We start from the raw sequence: 20455 nt of genomic DNA, 5'->3' as shown, positions 1-20455 counted from the left end.
TCTTTTCCTATGTTCCTCCCCTATCAAATGCCATAATAAGCAAGAGGGAACGATTAGCTTTCCCTGTGGGGTATGAGCCCACCCCTCTTCATTATATGACCCTTCTAAACCTGTAATGAGCTTTTGATCTTCCTTAGTGTATTCTGGCTTACCTTCTAGGGAAATCCACCTATCAGGAATTAAGGCCCCTTCTGTTTTTACCTGTGTTTTGGCCACTTGTTTTGCCTCTCTGTCCGCCAGCTCGTTCCCTTTTTCCAAATCTGAGCTCGCTTTCTGGTGTGCCTTAATATGCACAATTGCTACTTTCTTAGGGAGCTGGACAGCTTCCAGTAACTTCAGAACTTCTTCTGCGTGTTTGATATTTTTCCCTTGAGAACTCACTAGTCCTCTCTCCTTCCAAATTGCTCCACGTGCGTGTACAACTCCAAAGGCATATTTTGAGTCTGTCTAAATGTTCACAACTTTGCCCTGGGCCAATTCCAGGGCGCGGGTTAGAGCAATTATTTCTGCCTTCTGTGCGGAGGTGTTCCTGGGCAAAGCCCCCGATTCTATTACCTCTTGGCTGGCAGTGACGGCGTATCCCGCGTGTCGATTACTGTTTAGGACGTAACTGCTTCCGTCTGTGAAGCGAGTTTCCCCGCTTTCCATGGGGCCGTCTTTCACGTCTGGGCAACTGGCGTACGTTGCTTCGATGGTTTCCAAACGGTCACGATGTACCGGTTCTCCTGTGTTCCTGCTGAGAAAAGAAGCTGGGTTGACAATGTTAGCGACTACAATCTCCACGTCATCCCGCGCTACCAATATAGCTTGATATCTCAGGAATCTTTGTGGAGAGAGCCAGTGTCCGCCTTTTGCTTCCGGTACTGCTGATACTGCGTGAGACACCAGAACAGTCATCTTCTGGCCCAGAGTAAACTTTCGGGCTTCCTGTGTATTTAGTATCACAGCCGCAACCGCCCGCAGGCATCCAGGCCAACCTTTTGCAGTCGTGCCTAACTGCTTAGAGAGGTAGGCAACTGCCCATCGATACGGGCCCAGGTTTTGTGCTAATATTCCCAGAGCAATGCCCTGCTTCTCATGGGAGTAAAGAAGAAACAGCTTACTCGCATCTGGGAGTCCTAAGGCCAGGGCCGACATCAAAGCCTTTTTCGGTAGCTCAAAGGCTCGTTCGGTCTCCTTATTCCACTCAAGGTGTTTCTGCTTAGTGGCTGTCAACGCATACAGTGGTTTAACAAGCAATCCGTAATTATAGATCCACAATCGGCACCACCCTGTCATTCCCAGAAAAGTCCATAACTCTTCTACTGTCTGAGGTCTCCCAGTTTGACATATTGCCTCTTTACAGGCCTGTCCCAAAGGTCTTTGTCCCGCACTAATTTCATAGCCCAAATAATTCACTTTGCCTTGCATTACCTGTGCCTTTTTCTTGGATACCCGGTACCCCTGAAGTCCCAGGAAATTCAACAGACTCGCCGCCCACGTCGTACAATCTTTCTCTGTTTTGGTGGCGATCGGGATATCATCCACATACTGCAACAGCTTCCCCTCCTCAGACGGGGTTTCCCAGGATTCCAAGTCTTTCGCAAACCGATTGCCAAAAACGGTAGGCCTATTCTCAAATCCTTGTGGCAAGGCCGTCCAAGTGAGCTGGGTCTTTCGACCGCTCTTGGGCTTTTCCCATTCAAATGTGAGTAAGTTTTGCCTGGCTTCATGGAGAGGGAGGCAAACGAAAGCATCCTTCAAATCTAAAACACTAAACCAAGTCAATTCAGGTGTTAGCACGGTTAACAGGGTCTATGGGTTCGCCGCTACCGGGTAAAGATCTTCAGTTATCTTATTCACCGCCCATAAGTCTTGGACCACCCAATATGACCCATCGGGCTTCCGAACAGGTAATATAGGGGGATTGAATTCAGACTCACACTCTTTTAATAGTCCCAACTGCAAAAATTTTTCTATCACCGGCCGGATTCCTTCTCTGTCTTTCTTCTTTAGGGGATATTGTTTAATTCTTACCAGCTTTTGGCCTTCCTTGATCCTAACTTCAACAGGTGGAACACTTTTCGCTCTTCCAGGTGCATCGGTAGCCCATACCCCCGGGTACACTTGCTTTAAGATGTCCTCATTAATGATTCCTTCTGGGGGGAGACTGGTTAAGGTTAGGCTCAATATTTGAATATTTTGCTGATCTTTTACCTCCAGAGTAATTTCTCCCTTCTTGAATACAATTTTTGCTCCCAATGGTTCCAACAAGTCCCTTCCCAAAAGGGCCTTTGGGGAGTTCGGCATATATAAAAATTTATGAATGCCCCACTGTTTTCCTAATTTATATTCTAAAGGTTTACAAAACTATGCCTTTTCACTTTGGCCAGTCGCTCCTTTCACCGTGACATAATCATTCCCCGGGGCATCAAAGCCTGATTCAAAACCGAGCATGTTGCTCCTGTATCTACCAAAAATTCTACCTCTTGTTCTGTTTTCCCTAGCTTAATTATAACCAGTGGATCCGCTAGGGTAGATTCCCCAGGTTCTCGTCAGTCTCCCTTCACAGAGGCTACTGTTCTTCCTGTTTGAGCCCTCTGATGCTCCTTGTTCCCTGGGCATTCCCTCTACCAATGACTGAATTTCTTACACAAAGCGCATTGATCCTTGCCCAGTCGGGGCAAGTCTCGTCTAGGCCCTCTTCCCCTTTCTTCCCGAATAACAGCCATTAATTTCCTTTGTCCTTGCCTATATCCTTCTTCTCTGTTACTAAACACCCTCCGTGCTTTTGTGGTACAGAACAGAGATGTAGCAAGAAAGGAAAAAAAAGAAGGGAGGGAGAACAAAGGGAGAGAGACACAAAGACTGGAAGAAGGACAAAGGGATGGCAGAAGAAAAAAATAGTGATAGGCTACAGGACAGAGATGGAGGAGTTCCAAAAAGACACAGGGAGCATGACAGAACGAGAGTGAGAAACAAGGGACAGAGCAGGACAGCACTGGAGGAAAAAACAACTGTGATTGATAGGCTGCGAGAGAGACATGGAGGAAGAGAGAAAAGAGAAGGGACAGCTAGCTGGAGAGGGGGATACAGTTAGAAAGGATGGAAGAGGGAAGGGAACAGAGAGAAATACAGAAAAGATGGCAAGAGGAAGCAAGGCAGAGGGACAGCAATAGAAGAAACAAGGGACAGGGATCTGGACAGATGAAGAAAAAAGCAGGAGAAACATACAACATGATACGATGGGACAGAAAGTAACACAGAGCGTCAGATGATAATAATGACAAGAGATAGAGAGAGACTATGAAAAGCACAGGAGGTTGGAGAGAGAGAGAGAAGACATGAATGAAAAGAGTAGAGAGCACCACAAAGGGTCAGGGAAAGAGAAGGACAACAGAATAAAAAAACCCCTCACATATTACACACATGTTATCCACTCATCAAGCCCATTTCAGAGTTACACAGTACCTCAGCCCCTTTAAGAAAAGTAACACATGCGCCCGAGCCCATTTCGGCGCCGCACCACGCCCGAGCCCATTTCACGGTTCTCTACCTACAGCTCCAATTTCAAAGTTCTGCAATCACTAGAGGAAGGAATGCACCCCCTTTCCATTAACCCAGCAGCAGCTACATTTACCTCAAGGTATCTACAACTCGCCCTTGGATGCCTAATTCCAACAGACACTTTCACTTACTTCAACAGCTAAGTTTACCTATGGGCACTAAACGCCCATGCTTCCCTCTACGCTTCCCTTTGTGATTGCCATTAGTACTGTAATTCCCACAAGGACACATAATTACCTGTCTTTTTTACATTTTATTTTTAGTGCTTCATTTGGTCCATTACTCATTCCACATAGATTCAGCTATGTCAGTATTTCAATCCAATTCTACAATGTACTTTTTCTACAATATATAGAAAAGACTTATGGCCTCACTCGTCAAATATTTGACACTATTAGATTTAGTCCTCTTTTAATCACTATTTTTACAAATACATGTAAACTCCAGAAATTTAGCATTACCTGAAGAAGAAATGCCACTATTTAGTACCTGCAATGCTCTACGGAGTGGTCTTTTCCACATTCCTCGCTCCCATTACATACATCGCTGCACATCCAGAAGTTTTACTCCCTGAGGTGACATTACCGCCATGATCCCTGTTCCCGGGCACCAAACGAGTGACCTCCAATCATCTTGACAGACCGTCCACTTCCACACCTCGACACAAAACCAGAAATTGAAAAATATCATTACATCACAAGCTACAAAGAGCAACCAAATATTTTACAAACCCACCACAGACAAATACAGTTACACTCACGCACTTCACAACCCTGGCCTACTCCATGCTGGCCATCTAGTCCAACTCCCCCCACAAAATCCTCAACTGTCTTCCAAAGACCATCCACCGAACAACATATCTCTCTGTGCTGACTGGCAATTACCAGGTTCCAGGGGAGCGCTCCACAGGAACACCGTTCCCGGGAGCCTTGGAAAAAAAAAAAAAAAAACAAAAAAAACCACAAACAAAAAAAAAATCGCCCTGCCTTTGAAAACCCAGGCCCGAGGCAGACCCCAGTCCAAACACTGGCAATCAACATTGCCTCATGGAGCAGCTGGGACCAGGGAAAAGAAAAAATAAATGGGGCAGGGGAGGACACACCAAAAACCAACCCATATCCCAGCTGGGGTTTTTTATTCTAAGTTTGGGTTTTTTTTCCTAATTCCCTGAAAAACATCTCAACTCTACATCCAACCTGAAAGGAAAAAAAAACCAAAAAGGCTTAACCACAGAACCCTACAAGGTTAGAGACATTCACAACACACCACTCGTTCAGATCACATGAACGCCAGCCCTCACTCTCAACTCATCCATCATACCGTCCACAGGCCTCAAGAGGCCGTCACCCCGTCTGCAGCAGCAGGGGCCTCAAAAAAGCACCCTACCTGCAAAAACCCAGGCCCCAGCCCAACCTCCTTCCAACCAACCTCCCCACAAACTGCCCTTCCGTTACACCAACATTTCAACACGCACCATCATCTCCACCATCCGTGCATTTTCAACCCGATAATTAGCTTTCACAGTGCCACGTGTCACAGTCCAACCTCCGTAGCGCCATGTCACCTAAACGCAAGGTTCTTTCAAGCACCTCTCGTGCCCTGTCATCACCTGCAAAAACAACACACAAAGCTTGTCAACAGACACTTCATCCTCGAGAGAGAAGTCCTCCACCACTCCCCTACCCTGCTTCCCACCTATTCCAAAAATAACACATCCTCACAGCCAGTGTCCTCCATGACACTTGAAAAAACCAGAGCATCACAAACACAGAGCTGTCCCAAAGTTACCGATCGCTCCAAGACCCATCACGCTGCTACTTAGACCTCAAGGCCTTGACCATTTCTAGAGACTTGCCACAAAGCATCTGCATAAACAAGATGAACACCATTGCCCAGTTCCTGCCTTACTCAATGCTAGTTCACAGTCCAATTGCGATCCCCTCAACTCTGCATGCAAAGAGCCCGAAGTCATTAAACCTTCTACGCTGCCTCTACAATGCCATACAAGACACACACAAACATAGAGCCATGTAATTCACATGCAAATGTAATGCCATACAAGGCAGTACTCTTACCTCAGTCAAGGCAAAACAACTCAGAGCCTTGCCATACCAGACAAAACAGAACAGGGCCAATGCAAGAGACTCTCACGTGACAGTCAATACAAGTACAGACCAAAACAATACAAAACCAATACAGAACCATAGAAGGCAAGGCAGTCTCAGGTGGCAATCCATACAAGTACAGAGCACTGCAATACAAAACACAATGCAGGGCCAGGCAATGCGAGACAGTCTCACATGACAGTCGATACAAATACACAACAAAACACCACAGGGCAAAGGCAAATACAGACCAATACAATGCAAGAAAACTGCAAAACACAGCAAAGCAAAGCAGTCTCATAGAGCCACCGGATGCATCTTCCTTCAGAGTCCACCCACGGACTCAACTCCTTACAGTGCTCTGCTGCCTTCCCCCATCGCTCTGTGGGACACATCCTGTCCCTCCACATCTGAAAAAAAAAAAACCCAAACATATTGAATGAGTCACCTGGATGCAGAGCAAGAGCTTCACAACTCCAGAGGTCTTGATTCCATCTACAAAGACCATCTGGAATGCAGCTACAGCCTGTCATTTTAAAAACAAACAAAAAAAAAAAACAACACACAACCAAAAAACAAACAAAAAAACAACACAAAAACCCAACACACACACCCCCCTGCCTACTGTAGGGTTCAATTATATGGAACTTCGTTACTGGCCCTGAAAGTAGCTCATGGTCGCAAGAGAGTTCCAGACACCTTTGAAGGCTCTGAACAGAACAAACAAGAAGATAGAAGAAGAAAGATCCCAATTAGAAAAACACAGGTGCACATTCCACGATAAAGGGAACTTGGCACAACCGACCTCAATTCAGGGGCTTATCTCGACCAGTTGGACTAAGACAAGTTTTGCATGCTCTAACATAGCCAATTATATCCTGTGTGTATGCACGTGTACAGAGCGAGTATAACTAACTGTATCTTATGTTTCTACGTGTGGACAGTATCGATGTAACCAATCACCGCTTACGCTTGTGCGCGTGGACACCACATGCTTGCGTGCAGCAGCCAATCAAAGCTTCTAAACAACTTAGAGAGTTGTGTAAGAATGATCAGCTAAGCTCAATAAAGGGGCGACTTTGATCATCATACTGGTGTTCTATCATCCGGGCCCCGCACGGAGTAACCCTAAACCCTACACCCCACCAACCAAAAAAACCCAGGGCCAAACTTGGAGCCCATCACGTGCAAGTCTTAACACCTTAGAGACTCAAATCCGCTTCACTGCCCCTCAGCAACCCCTGCCACACGGCTCCAATTGTCTCCGTGAAACACTATCGGCACGGCTGTCCGCGCAGGCCGCTGATGGCTACTCGAGCCGAGACGACTGTACAACCCTCGCCTAAACGGTCTAGGCACATCAACGTTTCACCCGTAGACTCTTATCGCTGTTCCACCTACCCCTGACTCCACACCCCCCCAGGCAGAGCAGCTCCAAGCCAAGCACACCGTGTGCAGAACGTCACCACGTGGAACGCCACCAACGAGGTGATTCAACGAGAGAGAAAACTCTCAGCAAGAAGAATGACCCCCGGACGGGAGGCGCCGTCGGGCAAGATGACCTACGGGGCCGCAACCGCGAGGCCAGGAGGCTCCACAGCAGACCCAGAGGAGTCAAACGGAGCGGCCCGTTACAAGACAGCACTGTCAAAACCCAGACGACAGATGCGCCAGAAGCCTGGCGTCGAGACCTAAGGATGTCAGGATGCGGGGAAGAAGTCCCACTCCGAGAAAACGGACGGCTAGAGAGCAGAGCTGCCGATGCAGGCTGAAAAAAATGCTGCCATAGAGCACTGACCGGAACCCGCCAAGACCGATCCATGCTTTAGAGCTCCGAGCGCAAGAAAAGAAGCACCCGATTGGCACCGGGCCAATGAGTAAGAGCATTCAAAACCCTAGGGACAGCACCCGAAGCGCATGCCTCGCTCCTCTGGCGCAAAGCGCGACAAGGACATCGAGACCCGAGGAAGGTCTAAGCGCACAAGACAGACTACACAAACTACACGCCACCGCGGACACGGGCTGGAACTGCCCTGCCCGGCACACACGGGTCTCGTGCTGAAAAGCAACCCGCTCCCTTCTCCTGCGCAAAGGCGACTGCTTTGGGACAGCCCTCTCTCCTGCGCTAACTTTAAAACTCCTCCCTGCTATTCCCAGCTTTGTCCCTTCCTCTCAGCCTGGTCCCTCAACTTAGCTTTCAGAGGGCTGAGGGTCCAAATCCATCCTCCACAAAACCACACGGGCTAACTGGGATGTTCCTCAAGGGGAACATTGCTCTTCAACATCTGCAATGAAAAAAACAAACACAAACAAATCAGAAAAGAGAGTAAGCATCCCGCTGGCCAACGCCAACTACTTCCCCAACTCCCCCCTCCTCACAAGTGCCACCGTGTTCACTTCCCCGCTCATTCCAGACTCAGACCCTGCAGCCATCATCACTCGTGGTATCTAAGGTACCGAGAGAAACCACGTTAGCGTGGCACTCGTGAGAAGCCATCGGCCCCACGCTCCTCCTCGCTAACCCACAGCTCACCTGAAACGCTCATCCAATTCAAAGATAGCCCACACAGCACCTCCACAACAGAAGGTAAAGGCTGAACCGAGCAGCCCCATAATACTTTGCTATTCAACACCGACCCGGCCGACGACCGCCTCACCTTCTCGGACCGCTCACCGGCATGCAGCTTTTCGGGAGACCTTATAGCAGACTTCACGGTACGTAAAGGGTGCCTATAAGAAACCTGCAGAGGGACTTTTTACAAGGGAGTACAGCCATAGGACAAGGCGGTAACGGCTTTAGTCCTAAGGAGGGTACATTTAGTTTAGGCGTTAGGAAGACGTTTCTCACTAGGGGTGGCGAGGCACTGGAACGCGTTGCCCAGAGAACCTGCGGATGCTCCCTCCCTGAAAGCATTCAAGGCCAAGTCAGATGGGGCTTTCAGCAACCTGGTCTTGCGGACGGCGTCCGTGGGGGAGGGTTGGAACTAGAGGATCTTTATGGTGCCTTCCAACCCAAACCATTCTACGATTCTATGACATTCAAATCCAACTGCAAAACTCCTCTGAGAAGGGCTGGTAAACCCTCCTCCCTTTCCCCAGCAGTCCCAAAACTTAAGAAACCCCTTTTCTTCTCCTCAACTGTCAGGAAAGGAACCCCACTGCTTCCTGACACCTCCTGCCCTCAATCTGCACTCCTGAACCCCCTTCAGTGGCTACTCCTCAAGAGCCGCTCTTCTGAGCAACATCCCAAATTCTGGGGGCACCCCCTAACCTACAGCTCCCCAGAGACTCTGAGCTCTGCTACATGCCCACAAAAGAAAGTCAAGTCCCAAGCCTTGTAATCTACGAGGGGCCTGCCACCAGCTGCAAAGATTCTAAGGACAACGTGGCATTCTGTGGGCAATGAGGAAAGGCACCCCAAACCCTGAAGGGCACTGTGCCTCACGGCCCTTCTGCTTTCATCAGTAGTACTAAAACTCCATAGACAAATACATACAAGATGCTCACCCTAACCCCTGCTAAACAATGTCACCATCAGTCCTGTTAAGAGAGATAACAACTTACACAGCAGAACTGTTAAAAACCCAACGTTCCTTCTTCAATAAAGTTGGGAATTGCAGGAAAACACAATGCATGAAGACTAAAAAAAAAAACCAAACAACAAAAAAAACCCCAAACAATGCATACTATTAAACCATCTTTCTACCCCTGAACTGATGCAGAAACTGACACTAGGCCTAGTAGATGTAGAAATAGAACGTATGTTTAGACTCAGTGTATTGCTAAATAAAAGACTCAGGAATTTGTTAGAAGGTTAACAACTGCCTCTGTAAGTTGATTTACGTAGACAAGCCAAGGACATAAAGCACAAGATTCCTGTGTCTGTAATATAAGACAAAATAACATGCCCTCTTTGAGGAGGTATTCTGTTTGATAAGAAAATATGTTCTGTCTCTTGTGGTGACTGAGCCAAAAGCTAGGTGATAAGCAGAGAAGTTGTTTGTGGGGCCCAGAAGGGGATCGTACTGCGCAAACTCGTACAACAAAGTTCAAACAGCGGACAAGTGAGGAAGACTATGGAAGACCACCAGAGGACTCCAGAAGACCAACGAAGACCTTCAACACGCATGCATAAAGGACATTTACATATGCTAATGACTTCTCGGAAAATCAATGAATATGTATATTATTTCTCAGAAATTTTATGAATATGTATGTAAGGCAGGTATTTAACCTATACAATTAGTCCCAACCAGAAAGCACATTTGGAGGAGCGATCCTCCGTTCTTCCAGCGCTGCAATAAAGAATATTTAACTCCATCACTGAATGCTCATTTCGAGAAACAGAACACTCGAAACAAAATTACTGACCTGAAAAAAAGAAAGGGGGAAAAAAAAAAGCTGCATACAAGTGTGTCGTGGTTTCAGCCCAGCCGGTAACAAAGGACCACGCAGCCGCATATCATGTCTGAATAAATGTGAGTTTAGTAGGTGTATAGGTAGATACACATTCAGAAATGCACAAGAACTGAAAGGAGTAATCTGTAACTGGTAGACTAAGAACGCTGCAATAGCATGCGATGTAAATCAACATGCACCTATAGGGAAGGGAAGGGAAGTACAGAAACATTCTTCTGGATTTAAAAAAAACCAAAACGCAGCAATGGTAGGAAAAGGTACTTGGAATGTGCCACTTTCAATCCAATGAAACGACGTCTGCAACAGCAGTAAGAACACTGGCAAACTACCTTCTCGGTTCCACAGGGCCTTGAAACCCATACGCATTGTCTGTTGCCAGTTGCCATTAGGAAACAAAGATATTAAATAGGGCAAATCAGAAATAACTTGAACCAATCCCTCCCACCCAGCTATAAACCAGGACCATATACAGCCCTTGCAGACTACACAAGATCCTGTCTCATTCCAGCCACATCATTAGCACAAGCTGTGCAAACCCATGCAAATCAACAGGTTTTTCAGGCATAAAAGCAGACTCCAACAGCAGTTAAGCCACTTCTTACAACTGACAATGTCATACTTCCATCACTGATTATAGCACAAGAACAAAAGAGAATGGGTCTTTATTGTCCTTCATGAACTTGAGGGGCTGCAAGAAACCAGTGAAGTTACAAGCCTGGATTCTGTAATGTCGCTATCAGCATAATTTCCAGATCAAAGATCCGGCCTCCTGTTACGATCATCAAACATAATTTTGAGTTCAGGGGACAGGTCATCACAACACTATGTTAGGTAGAGTATAAAACCTTATCATCAGATTCTCAGCTAGTTTAAGTCAATGTATTCTGTGTGTTCCGCTGAAGTCAACGAAACTAAACACACTATCATAGGAAAAAGATATTTCAGCACGCCTCAGACCTGGAAAACTATCTTGAAAAATGCCCGTAACTTTTAACACAAATTCTCTGCACTTCCCACGATCTCTCAACAGCGAGCAGTAGTAAGACCCTAACAGTTACTTGCAACCTATTTCTTGCATAGCATTCATTTTTATTTTAATTTTAAAAGGGGCAACTAATAAATAAGATTTTTGCAGCTACTCACAAAAATCAATAAGCAAAGACATTTGTTCCAAGACTTAAATTTCTTGTATAATTTAAAAAACTAGCAAAACTCTGTAAAGTAAAATAGATACATTTACCTACTAATGTAGGAAACTACAGACAAACTTCAGGAAATGACCAAAGGTGCAGAGGATAGGCTAATGCCTATTAGCATTAGGTAGAAAAACAAGGTAGAAAAGGTAGAAATGCCTATTAGCATTAAGGTAGAAGAAGATGAACAACAACAACAACAACAACAACAACAACAAAAAACCCCCAGAAGTTCTACAGAAAAATGAGTGAGCAGCCCACAGCACTGGCAGACAACAGATTTTTTTATCCCCGCTTCCTCCACCCCTTCTTCTTACCCCCCCACCCCCGTTTTTTTTTAAAGGAAATAATTATTCTATTCTGAAACATATTGCCAGTGATGCAGTTGAAGCCAAAAGTTTAAATGAGTTCAGGAGAGAATTAACCGAATTCTAACACATGTGCCAACACAACTGCTATAAAAAGCATCTGCATCATGGTGAAATGCAAACAGCTACTCTGAGAATGACACATTATTCTTCACTAAATTTGCCTTTTACCCTGTTGTATAGTTACTAATGTTGAAAAGAGTCACTGCTGTGCAAGAAACTAAAACTTACAGCGCTTTATGCTCGGAGAGAACTGTGGCCCATCAGCTCGTGGCTGTGAAGTCTTACAACTTAACACGCTGCAGTTGCACACCAGCAAGTTCTGAGGTGGACTGCCGACTGTATTCAATAGTCACAGCTTATGTAGGAGGATATGATAAACTTTACTTATTTGCCTTTAACCGATGCTCCAAATATGTTAAAGTCGTTCTTAAAGCAGGTTACTGGTTTGATTACCCTTCATACAAAATCCTCCTTCAAATGGAGGTTTCTCTTCTCTTCTTTTCAGATTTAAGGCGTGAACAGAAACCACACCTGCATCATCACTGAAATCAGTGCCTATTTTTCAATAAACTTTAGCAGCAGCATCAGAATTCGTCCTCAAGTACCGTTCATAAAGCAAATGCTTCATTCTTCAAAACTTTTTTTAGCAAAGGTTAGTAATGCTGTACCACAGACTCTCACGCCCAGTCACACATGTTCTTCCCGAGACTGTTACGCAGCTTCGTATTTTAAAAATCGCCATCCTAACTGCGTACCTGATACTACTGGTTCTCCCCTTTTTGAAGTCTGATGTTAAGGAAAAGCTGCAAGTCCTACAAAACCAGGCAGACTTGCTTGTTCATGCCAAAGAGAAAAAGGTTAAGCATTATTAAAAAATAAGACTATTGCCTACCTTTAAGTATCCATAAAGCTATCAACACGAACCGTATGGTGGCCTGTTAGCATCGCTATTTGAACACGGGCATGCAAAATGTCCTTCAGTTAAATTCCAAACTCTATGAAGTAATTGGTGGGCAATTCCCCAAGGATAAAACGTCTATCAAAAGCCAACAGTAAGCCAGAAATCTCTTTCCGTTTCATAGGGTAAAATAAAATAAACACAGTGAATCCTGAAAAAAGAAATAGATATTAGACAGGGAACGCCTATATACTTATAGGGCAAGTAATAAAACATTTAGTGTTTTGATTTTATTTTTTTTTTATGTCATCACAATAGTTAGACAAACATGGAAACATTTGCAACAGCAATACTTGGGTCACTTTAAAATCTTGGTAACACTGAAATACAGGGCAGCGAAAGCTAATGATGTGGGGAGGGGACTTTAGGTCTTCTTATTTTCATACACATTCACACACACACACACACATATATCTATATACACACGCGCACTCCACAACTCCAAAGAGCTATCTTAACTATGTCTGCCAGTAAACGGAAATAGTAGGCAGAAAGGAACCATATCTGTACTAAGACAGTTAGCTGTGCCGTAAAACTGAAGATCACTGCAACCAGTGCCATCTTAAAGAAGAAAAAACAACCACCACCAACAACAACCAAAAAACCTGAAAGGAACCATCACTGTGCATGTCATAAGCATGAAGTTATTTTAACCTGATGACTACTCTGCTCTATACTTTAAGCATCATGAAGTTTTTATGTATTTTTAAAGTCTAAGGTTATTATTTTAAATGGCCTACTTGTAGTGGCAGCCCAAGTAGCATTCTGGAGAACACCACAGTGCCCACAACTTCTACAGGTCAGCGCAGTCTGATCAAGCACTACATTTCTAGGGGAGGAAAACAAAAAACCACTACCGCTCATTTATTCAATTGAAAAGCTTATTACCTGTACCTTCCAAAGCAACAGGCTACAGGAACACTGAATGCAAAGTAAACCAGACCCATCTGGAATACTCTGACTCAGTCTCAGCTCCAAGTTACACATCTTTCATTTTGTATTTTAAGGGATTAACAGCATTTGGATGCACAGAAACTGTCTTTACAGTGAAGTCTGCAGACCTCCGAGTCAAAAGTTAAAATGTCTTCCTAAATTATAACAGTATTAGCACTTCCTCTGAAAAGGAGTGAAAAAAACACAACCAGGGAAGGAGGAAGTGACACAACACCAAGGGTTTTTTTCCCAGAGATTACAAAATCCTGAGAGAACAAGATGCTTGTGCTATCAGAATAAAAATCCCCAAAGAAACAAAAGAGTTTACCTTTCCCTTGGAAAAGTTACTTTTGAGTCAAGATCTGCCCTTTTTCTCTCCCAAGCATGAAATCTCTCTTCAGCTTAAGACTCTCTTCTACTGCAGTAGAAATTTAGTGCACATGCTGGAACCTGGACAGAATCTTATTTAAAAAAACAAACAATACTATAGTACTACAGTGGCTAGAAATCTTTTACATATTCTGATGAAAAGACTCAACTTATTTCTAGGAAATAAAGTGTTTGGGGCCAAAGCCAACAGATGATGTTCACGTAAGGTTAAATTTTTATTTTTTTTTTTTTTTTTTAAATTGATATATTGAAAAAAGCTGGAGAAGGAAGCGGGGACAGAAATGAAAAACCACTCAGGGAGTCAGTGGTATAGACTGTCACCATGCAATCTCAATATTGTAATTGCAGATCACATAGTCAGAACAAGCCAGTCAAAAGTAGCACACTCCCTGGGAGAGGGGCGGGAGTCTCTCTCCCCTTGTCTTTCAAGCCAAGACCCAACTAGCAGAAGACATTTACGCATAGAAATCAGTTGAGTGGTGTGTTACGGAAGCATAAGCTGCAGTGGACGTGATTTTGAATCAGTTAATTTTGTGCCCACCATGACAAAATAAAACCAGCAATTTCTTACTTTATAGAAATTCTCCTAAAGTAGTAGTTGCCCCCAACAGCTGTCAAGTTTTTGTATCACAGGAGAACAAATGCAGCCAAAAGAACATTTTCTCTAAAAGGACCGCTCCGAACTACACAAGCAGGCAGGCACAGGCAGCTCCCGATTTAATAAAGCGTATGTACACAGCACCACTTAGTGGTGCAAGCGGAGTCACCGCTGACAGGAATGAGAAGCTTGAACACCAACCTTCCCGCCCCAGCTCCCTGGACATGAACGATGTCTGGTCTGTCTGTCCTCACTCGCAAAATACCACTACAATGCCTTTACTACAAGAGAGTACATCTGCCAAGCAAAACAAGTCCAAGAGTGCTGAACCTCAAGGCCAGCAGAACCAACGGCTGCTGAGCATCAAACAGATGCATCCACTCTGAAGAGCTTTCAGAATTCTGCAGCACTCTACCACACGGTTTCTGGCGACACAGCCTGAAGCAGGGTTTAAACAAATGATCCAGCTTAGTATCTGCCTGTAGTGCAAAGAATAGCAATCTCTTGGCCCACGATTTGGGTTTTATATAGACTTGGGCCATAAACAAATGCAACAGATGTAGAAAAACTGAAGACCGACAGCAACTGGAACGTAACTATTCTTTTTCCACTCCATCAACCCGTTGGAAAACTAACTCCCTCGTGCACTTACGTAACTGAGCACAAAGAGAACAAAAAGAAAGGCTTTTATTCAGAACAAATTAGTGTGTCTTTACAGGAAAGTAACGGTTTCAACTTACAAAACCAGCATCATCATTAGTGATGCACCTTTCCTGAATAAGGGATAAAAGAAGAGGATAACCATTGCTTTTACTGATACGTTCTTAATAATTAGCTGAGCACTTCTAAAGAGGAAGAACTTTGCTGCTTTCAGGACCGAAGTAAGAAAAAGTCTAAAGCATAGTCTTCCTGACGTGGGAAGACGTGTCCGCAAGAGAGGCACAAGATCCGATACAGAAATGTATCTACGTCTCGGTGAAAATTTGCACTCTAAGCATCACCAGCTTCTGCTTCCAGGGCAGTATACCACCAGCTTAACCGGAGGGTAGTAATTTTACCCCACACAAGTAGTCAGAACACGCACTATCCTTTAAGGAGGCAGAACAATAACCAAAGCAGAAAGAGGCTTAGAAATTAAGGCAAGATGGCACTTGCTCAGACACACAGTGAGGAGGTGCAAGGTGGGAAAGACAGCAAAATGGAGATTGTTCCTCGTTCACACAGAGCTCATTTCGACTCGAGTTGGTCGTCCTCTCCTCTTCCCACAAAATTAGGAATGCTTTTACGCAGGAAGTCCTGACTTTGTAGCCATCTATGCCGACAAACAACAAACTATTCTAGGTCTGCTCTTGTGGTATTTAGGAAGTTGCAGAATTCAGCTTAGGGATGCATAATCACAGTATTTAATTACTGTTGCAGTACTGACCTACCTACACCAGCAGATAATAAACTAAAAATCACAGTGCTTCTGATTTGGTATAAGCCAACAGACCTCCAGATTTTTTTCAGAGCACGTAAAGGTACAGCTCTCTGGGCATCATGGCAATCATAACTGCCAAACGACTTGACAAGCTTGTAAACATCCAAACCGCTGCAAACACATCTATACATACAATAATGGATAAAACGTAGATGCATTCCACCTACACGCTTATGCAGGCAAACACTCGTGAGTTAAAAGCCACTGTATGAACCAGCTTACGGAGCGCTTAACAAAGCCAGTGATTCCCTGGCACACCTGAAGACCAGAAAAACATTCACCAAAATAAAGTTAGGGACATGCTCTTTTTTTTTTTTTTTAAACTGTAACGTGTACTAAGACAGCAAGGTCACTTTTCCAGCATCATTCATACACACATATGCCCCAGAAGCTACTTGAAATTACCTTGTGTAATGGAATTGTCTGGAAAGCTCAGCTTAAAGTAGCTGAGCTCAGTGACTGATTGATTTACAGGTACAGAAAATAAATGCATGCAGCATTTTAACAATGCTGACTTACCAGTGTTATGTTATTTCCATTTAGCAAAATCTGGTCTAGCTTTGTGATTCTTCTGCCCTCAGACGGAGTCTCACTGAAGCAGCGTTAAAAACAAATAAGCAAGCACACATAACCAGGGACAACAGTTCCAGTTTTGATTACAGAATAAATCTCTACATTAAGATGGCAGTTGTTGGAACTAAGAAATGAATTGGCCACGCTGCAGCCTGATCTTGACAAATTGACCGCCTGGATAAAGCAAGCTATCTGGCAACTAAAAAGATCCATTGTACTTTTCTGCTCAGTACACCTAAAGATACAGATTTCACCCTCGAAATCTCGGCAATTTCTTGAATACCACCAACACTCAGAACAGGTTTCAAATAGCAACGTGGCAGGACAAAGTAATAAATGCTTATCCTTAAGTCTGCTAACTCTCTAAGCCTTTGCCTAGACCTTAAGGAAATGTAAAAACAAACAAACTACTGGAAAGTTCAACACACAATCCACGCAAAGTTAAGGCTATCAAGTAGGAACCGGATTACAAGTATAAGTCATGCAACAGCTACTCTATGACATGGATGTCCTGAACAGATCCTCCTCTACAGTTTAAGTCCAAGGTACAAACCCTTCAGCTGGCAAGTATTCCAAAAATATAAAACCTCTTTGCTTACAGAGCTTACACAGTATTTTTCCCCAGGAAACCAAATGTTCAAGAGGAACAGGAGGCAGAAACAACATTTACAATTCTGTAACGTCTTCTAGCACCGTATCTGAAAATCCAGTTTCAAGGAAAATAAGGCCCCGAATTTAAAAATAAAACTATTTCCAGTTATTTCCATGTCACACTGAGCTGTGATTTTACCTGTAAAACAAAAAAATCAGAACAAGACAACTGATCCATACAAAAAAGGCTCTCCTATCCGGCTCTCTTTCAAATGCTGGCATTTTCTGTGACTTGGATTTTGCCTGTTATTATGAGATCATTACATCACCTATCACACAGGTGTAGCTTTGTTATCTTTGAAAGAAAAGCTGCTAGACAATATACAACACAAAGTTAGACAAGCGAGGGCAGTACACAGGGATTTCACAGGCACTCTGGAATTGGGCACCCGACTTGAGTTCCTGGCTTTGAAAACCTCTCTCCAAATGACTTACCGTCTTTCACTAAGATCCAGCAGCAGTTCTCTCCTGTGCCTCATGCTCTTCTTTAGCCAGCCAAAGCCCACGGAGCTGCACTGTAAGCTTGAAGGCCAGTGTGCCAGCTGCGTGTCCTATTTCTGTCACCTAGTTCTTATGTACCGTTTCTTGCTAATCAAAAGGCCCAGTGATTCCTCCTCACACATCACACTGGAGTTAGTACATCCAAGCAGTATTTCTGCCGCGCTACATTTGCACGGATTAGCTGCTGAACCCTCCAGATGATGTACTGCTTTTCAAGAAGGGTGTAGTATAACTGGTGAGGGTCTACAGTAAGTCCAAGAGGGTGCTCAACGATGTACAGGAGTCTGACTTCAAAGCATAAATTGAAAAACAGCCTCTTAACCTAGAAAGGGCAATACTGAAGAGAAAGAACAATGTTTAAACTCTAAAAGGTAGCTATAAGGAAGAACTTTTCTGTGCATCCACTGCACACAGTTACACGGAATCATGGGGCTTAAATTACAACCTGAAAAACTTAGGGTATGTGGCAATCTTTGCAACAGTAGTAATAATTACAGGAAATGTCTAAGAATAAATTAGGCAAGCGTTTGTCAAGAATGGTACAGAAAGTTGATCATTCACCTCTAGAATGAGAGCAACACTAGACTATCTTCAAAGGTTCTTCTTTCCCCACTGCTGTCCCTCTCCGTATTTCTACCCTCAAACACAAGCATCATCCCCAGCTCTGCACTTACAATTCTATCTGCATATGCACATGTCTAGAGATGCACATTTATTTCTTCGTTACACACAGCTGAAGGAGACTACTCAGAGGTAAGCCAATTTACATAAACAGCTTTTGAAAGTTAAACACCTCAGCTTCTTGCAAAACGTCAGCCCAACAGAACACCGTCAGCCCAACAGAACACCGGGAGCGGTATGTAAATCCTTATGCCAAAACTGCATTCTCTTAAATCTTATGAAAACCATCTCTAATATAAAGCCTGACTTGTCCATTTTCTGACACTCCCCTTCTCTGTCATCAAGGTACTTATTAGACAGTAAAACAACTGACGGGGTAAACACCATAACTAGCACAATAGCTGACTTGCGTAGCAGTTGCATATCAGGTCTGAAGAAATGTGAGTTTAGTAGGTAGATACACATTCAGAAATGCACAAGAACTGAAAGGAGTAATCTGTAACTGGTAGACTAAGAACACTGCAATAGCATGCAATGTAAATCAACATGCACCTATAGGGAAGGGAAGTACAGAAACATTCTTCTGGATTGAAAAAAAAAAAATATACGCAGCAATGGTAGGAAAAGGTACTTGGAACGTGCCACTTTCAATCCACTGAAACAATGTCTGCAACAGCAGTAAGAACACTGGCAAACTACCTTCTCTGTTCCACAGGGCCTTGAAACCCATACGCATTGTCTGTTGCCAGTTGCCCTTAGGAAACAAAGGCGCTGCGATCAGTAGAAGCGTGTAGAACACCGAAAATGAAACTTTTGAGTATGTCACATGCAAGATCCTCATTCTCCGTACAGTCTACAAGGTTACACAATTGTAAAATACTTTGTAAGAATGAGAATCCTGACGTTTGCCTTGGATTAAAAAAGTTTTAAAACTCCGTTTTGAGGTTTTTTTCCAAGGGTTTTAGAAATAAAAGCATCTTGGTAAAGTGACTTTCACACACTGCACAGACACAAGCAGTGTTTCTCCCACTGCGAGAGGAGTATCAAAATACTCTTATCTAATATGTTATAGACAAAAGTGACCAAGGTCACAGGAGAATCTGTACTTTCCCACTGATTACAAGGAACGGGCCAGCTGCTTTGTGCCTCCTATGCAGCTGGAGCATGCAGTTGCCTGGTAACTTGTTCCGACCTATTGCATCTTAATCACATATACATGGAGGAATACCAAGCTGACCGCTTAGGTTTATCAGCCAAAACAGTTTACAGCAACGCAATAGTTTAGAGCAATTCAGGAAGTTTAACACTGAATTTAGGTATGCGCTTATATGGTTTGACGAACAGAGCTTTTATAAATGAAAGGGAAACAACAGGTGACTTTAGAGCATACAAAAGGTATAGTCTACAAACCAAATATCAATTATTAGCAATGTTTCCCTGTTCAAAGGGCATCACTTAATGTCTCAGACTCAACAAGCATGAACTGACAGACTGTTATGATTTGAAAATTTTAAAAAAGTTCTAATAGTGTGCCCAAAACAGAGCTGTTTCAGTGTTCAGGCTAGACTCGTTGTCTCCAGTAAATACATATCTTAATTCTAACACAGGATAAAAACCGATTTATAAATTTCCTCTTGTAAAAATGAAACTGTTCCAGTCACCCTGTTCACTCCTATTTAAGATATTAAATAGGGCAAATCAGAAGTAACTTGAACCAATCCCTCCCACCCAGCTATAAACCAGGACCATATACAGCCCTTGCAGACTACACAAGACCCTGTCTCATTCCAGCCATATCATTAGCACAAGCTGTGCAAACCCATGCAAATCAACAGGTTTTCCAGGCATAAAAGCAGACTCCAACAGCAGTTAAGCCACTTCTTACAACTGACAATGTCATACTTCCATCACTGATTATAGCACAAGAACAAAAGAGAATGGGTCTTTATTGTCCTTCATGAACTTGAGGGGCTGCAAGAAACCAGTGAAGTTACAAGCCTGGATTCTGTAATGTCGCTATCAGCATAATTTCCAGATCAAAGATCCAGCCTCCTGTTACGATCATCAAACATAATTTTGAGTTCAGGGGACAGGTCATCACAACACTATGTTAGGT

At 43.8% G+C, this 20455-nt stretch overlaps 1 protein-coding gene and 1 long non-coding RNA gene across 37 annotated transcripts in view; one reads left to right on the top strand and one right to left on the bottom strand.

The window, feature by feature from the left end:
• LOC126036761 (electroneutral sodium bicarbonate exchanger 1-like) overlaps positions 1-20455 on the bottom strand; it is a 340015-nt gene that overhangs the window by 15706 nt on the left and 303854 nt on the right. The window contains exons 1-4 of one of the 35 annotated variants that reach the window (XM_049796821.1): positions 4036-4126; positions 2017-2138; positions 1414-1753; positions 556-736 (exon numbers count right to left, since the gene is read on the bottom strand). The exons of 26 other annotated variants lie outside the window; for them this stretch is intronic. In XM_049796821.1, the coding sequence (XP_049652778.1) occupies positions 556-648 (93 nt within the window). In that variant the 5' untranslated portion in view covers positions 649-736; positions 1414-1753; positions 2017-2138; positions 4036-4126. 8 more of the 35 variants (XM_049796822.1, XM_049796824.1, XM_049796834.1 and 5 more) reach the window with 8 other exon arrangements.
• LOC126036771 (uncharacterized) overlaps positions 1-20455 on the top strand; it is a 251573-nt gene that overhangs the window by 97021 nt on the left and 134097 nt on the right. The window lies entirely within an intron of this gene.

The sequence above is a fragment of the Accipiter gentilis genome, unplaced genomic scaffold (assembly GCF_929443795.1).
Source record: "Accipiter gentilis unplaced genomic scaffold, bAccGen1.1, whole genome shotgun sequence".
In the NCBI taxonomy this organism is placed as follows: Eukaryota; Metazoa; Chordata; class Aves; order Accipitriformes; family Accipitridae; genus Astur; species Astur gentilis.
Note: the sequence above shows the minus strand (reverse complement) of the source record. Positions and strands in the feature narration are given on the sequence as shown.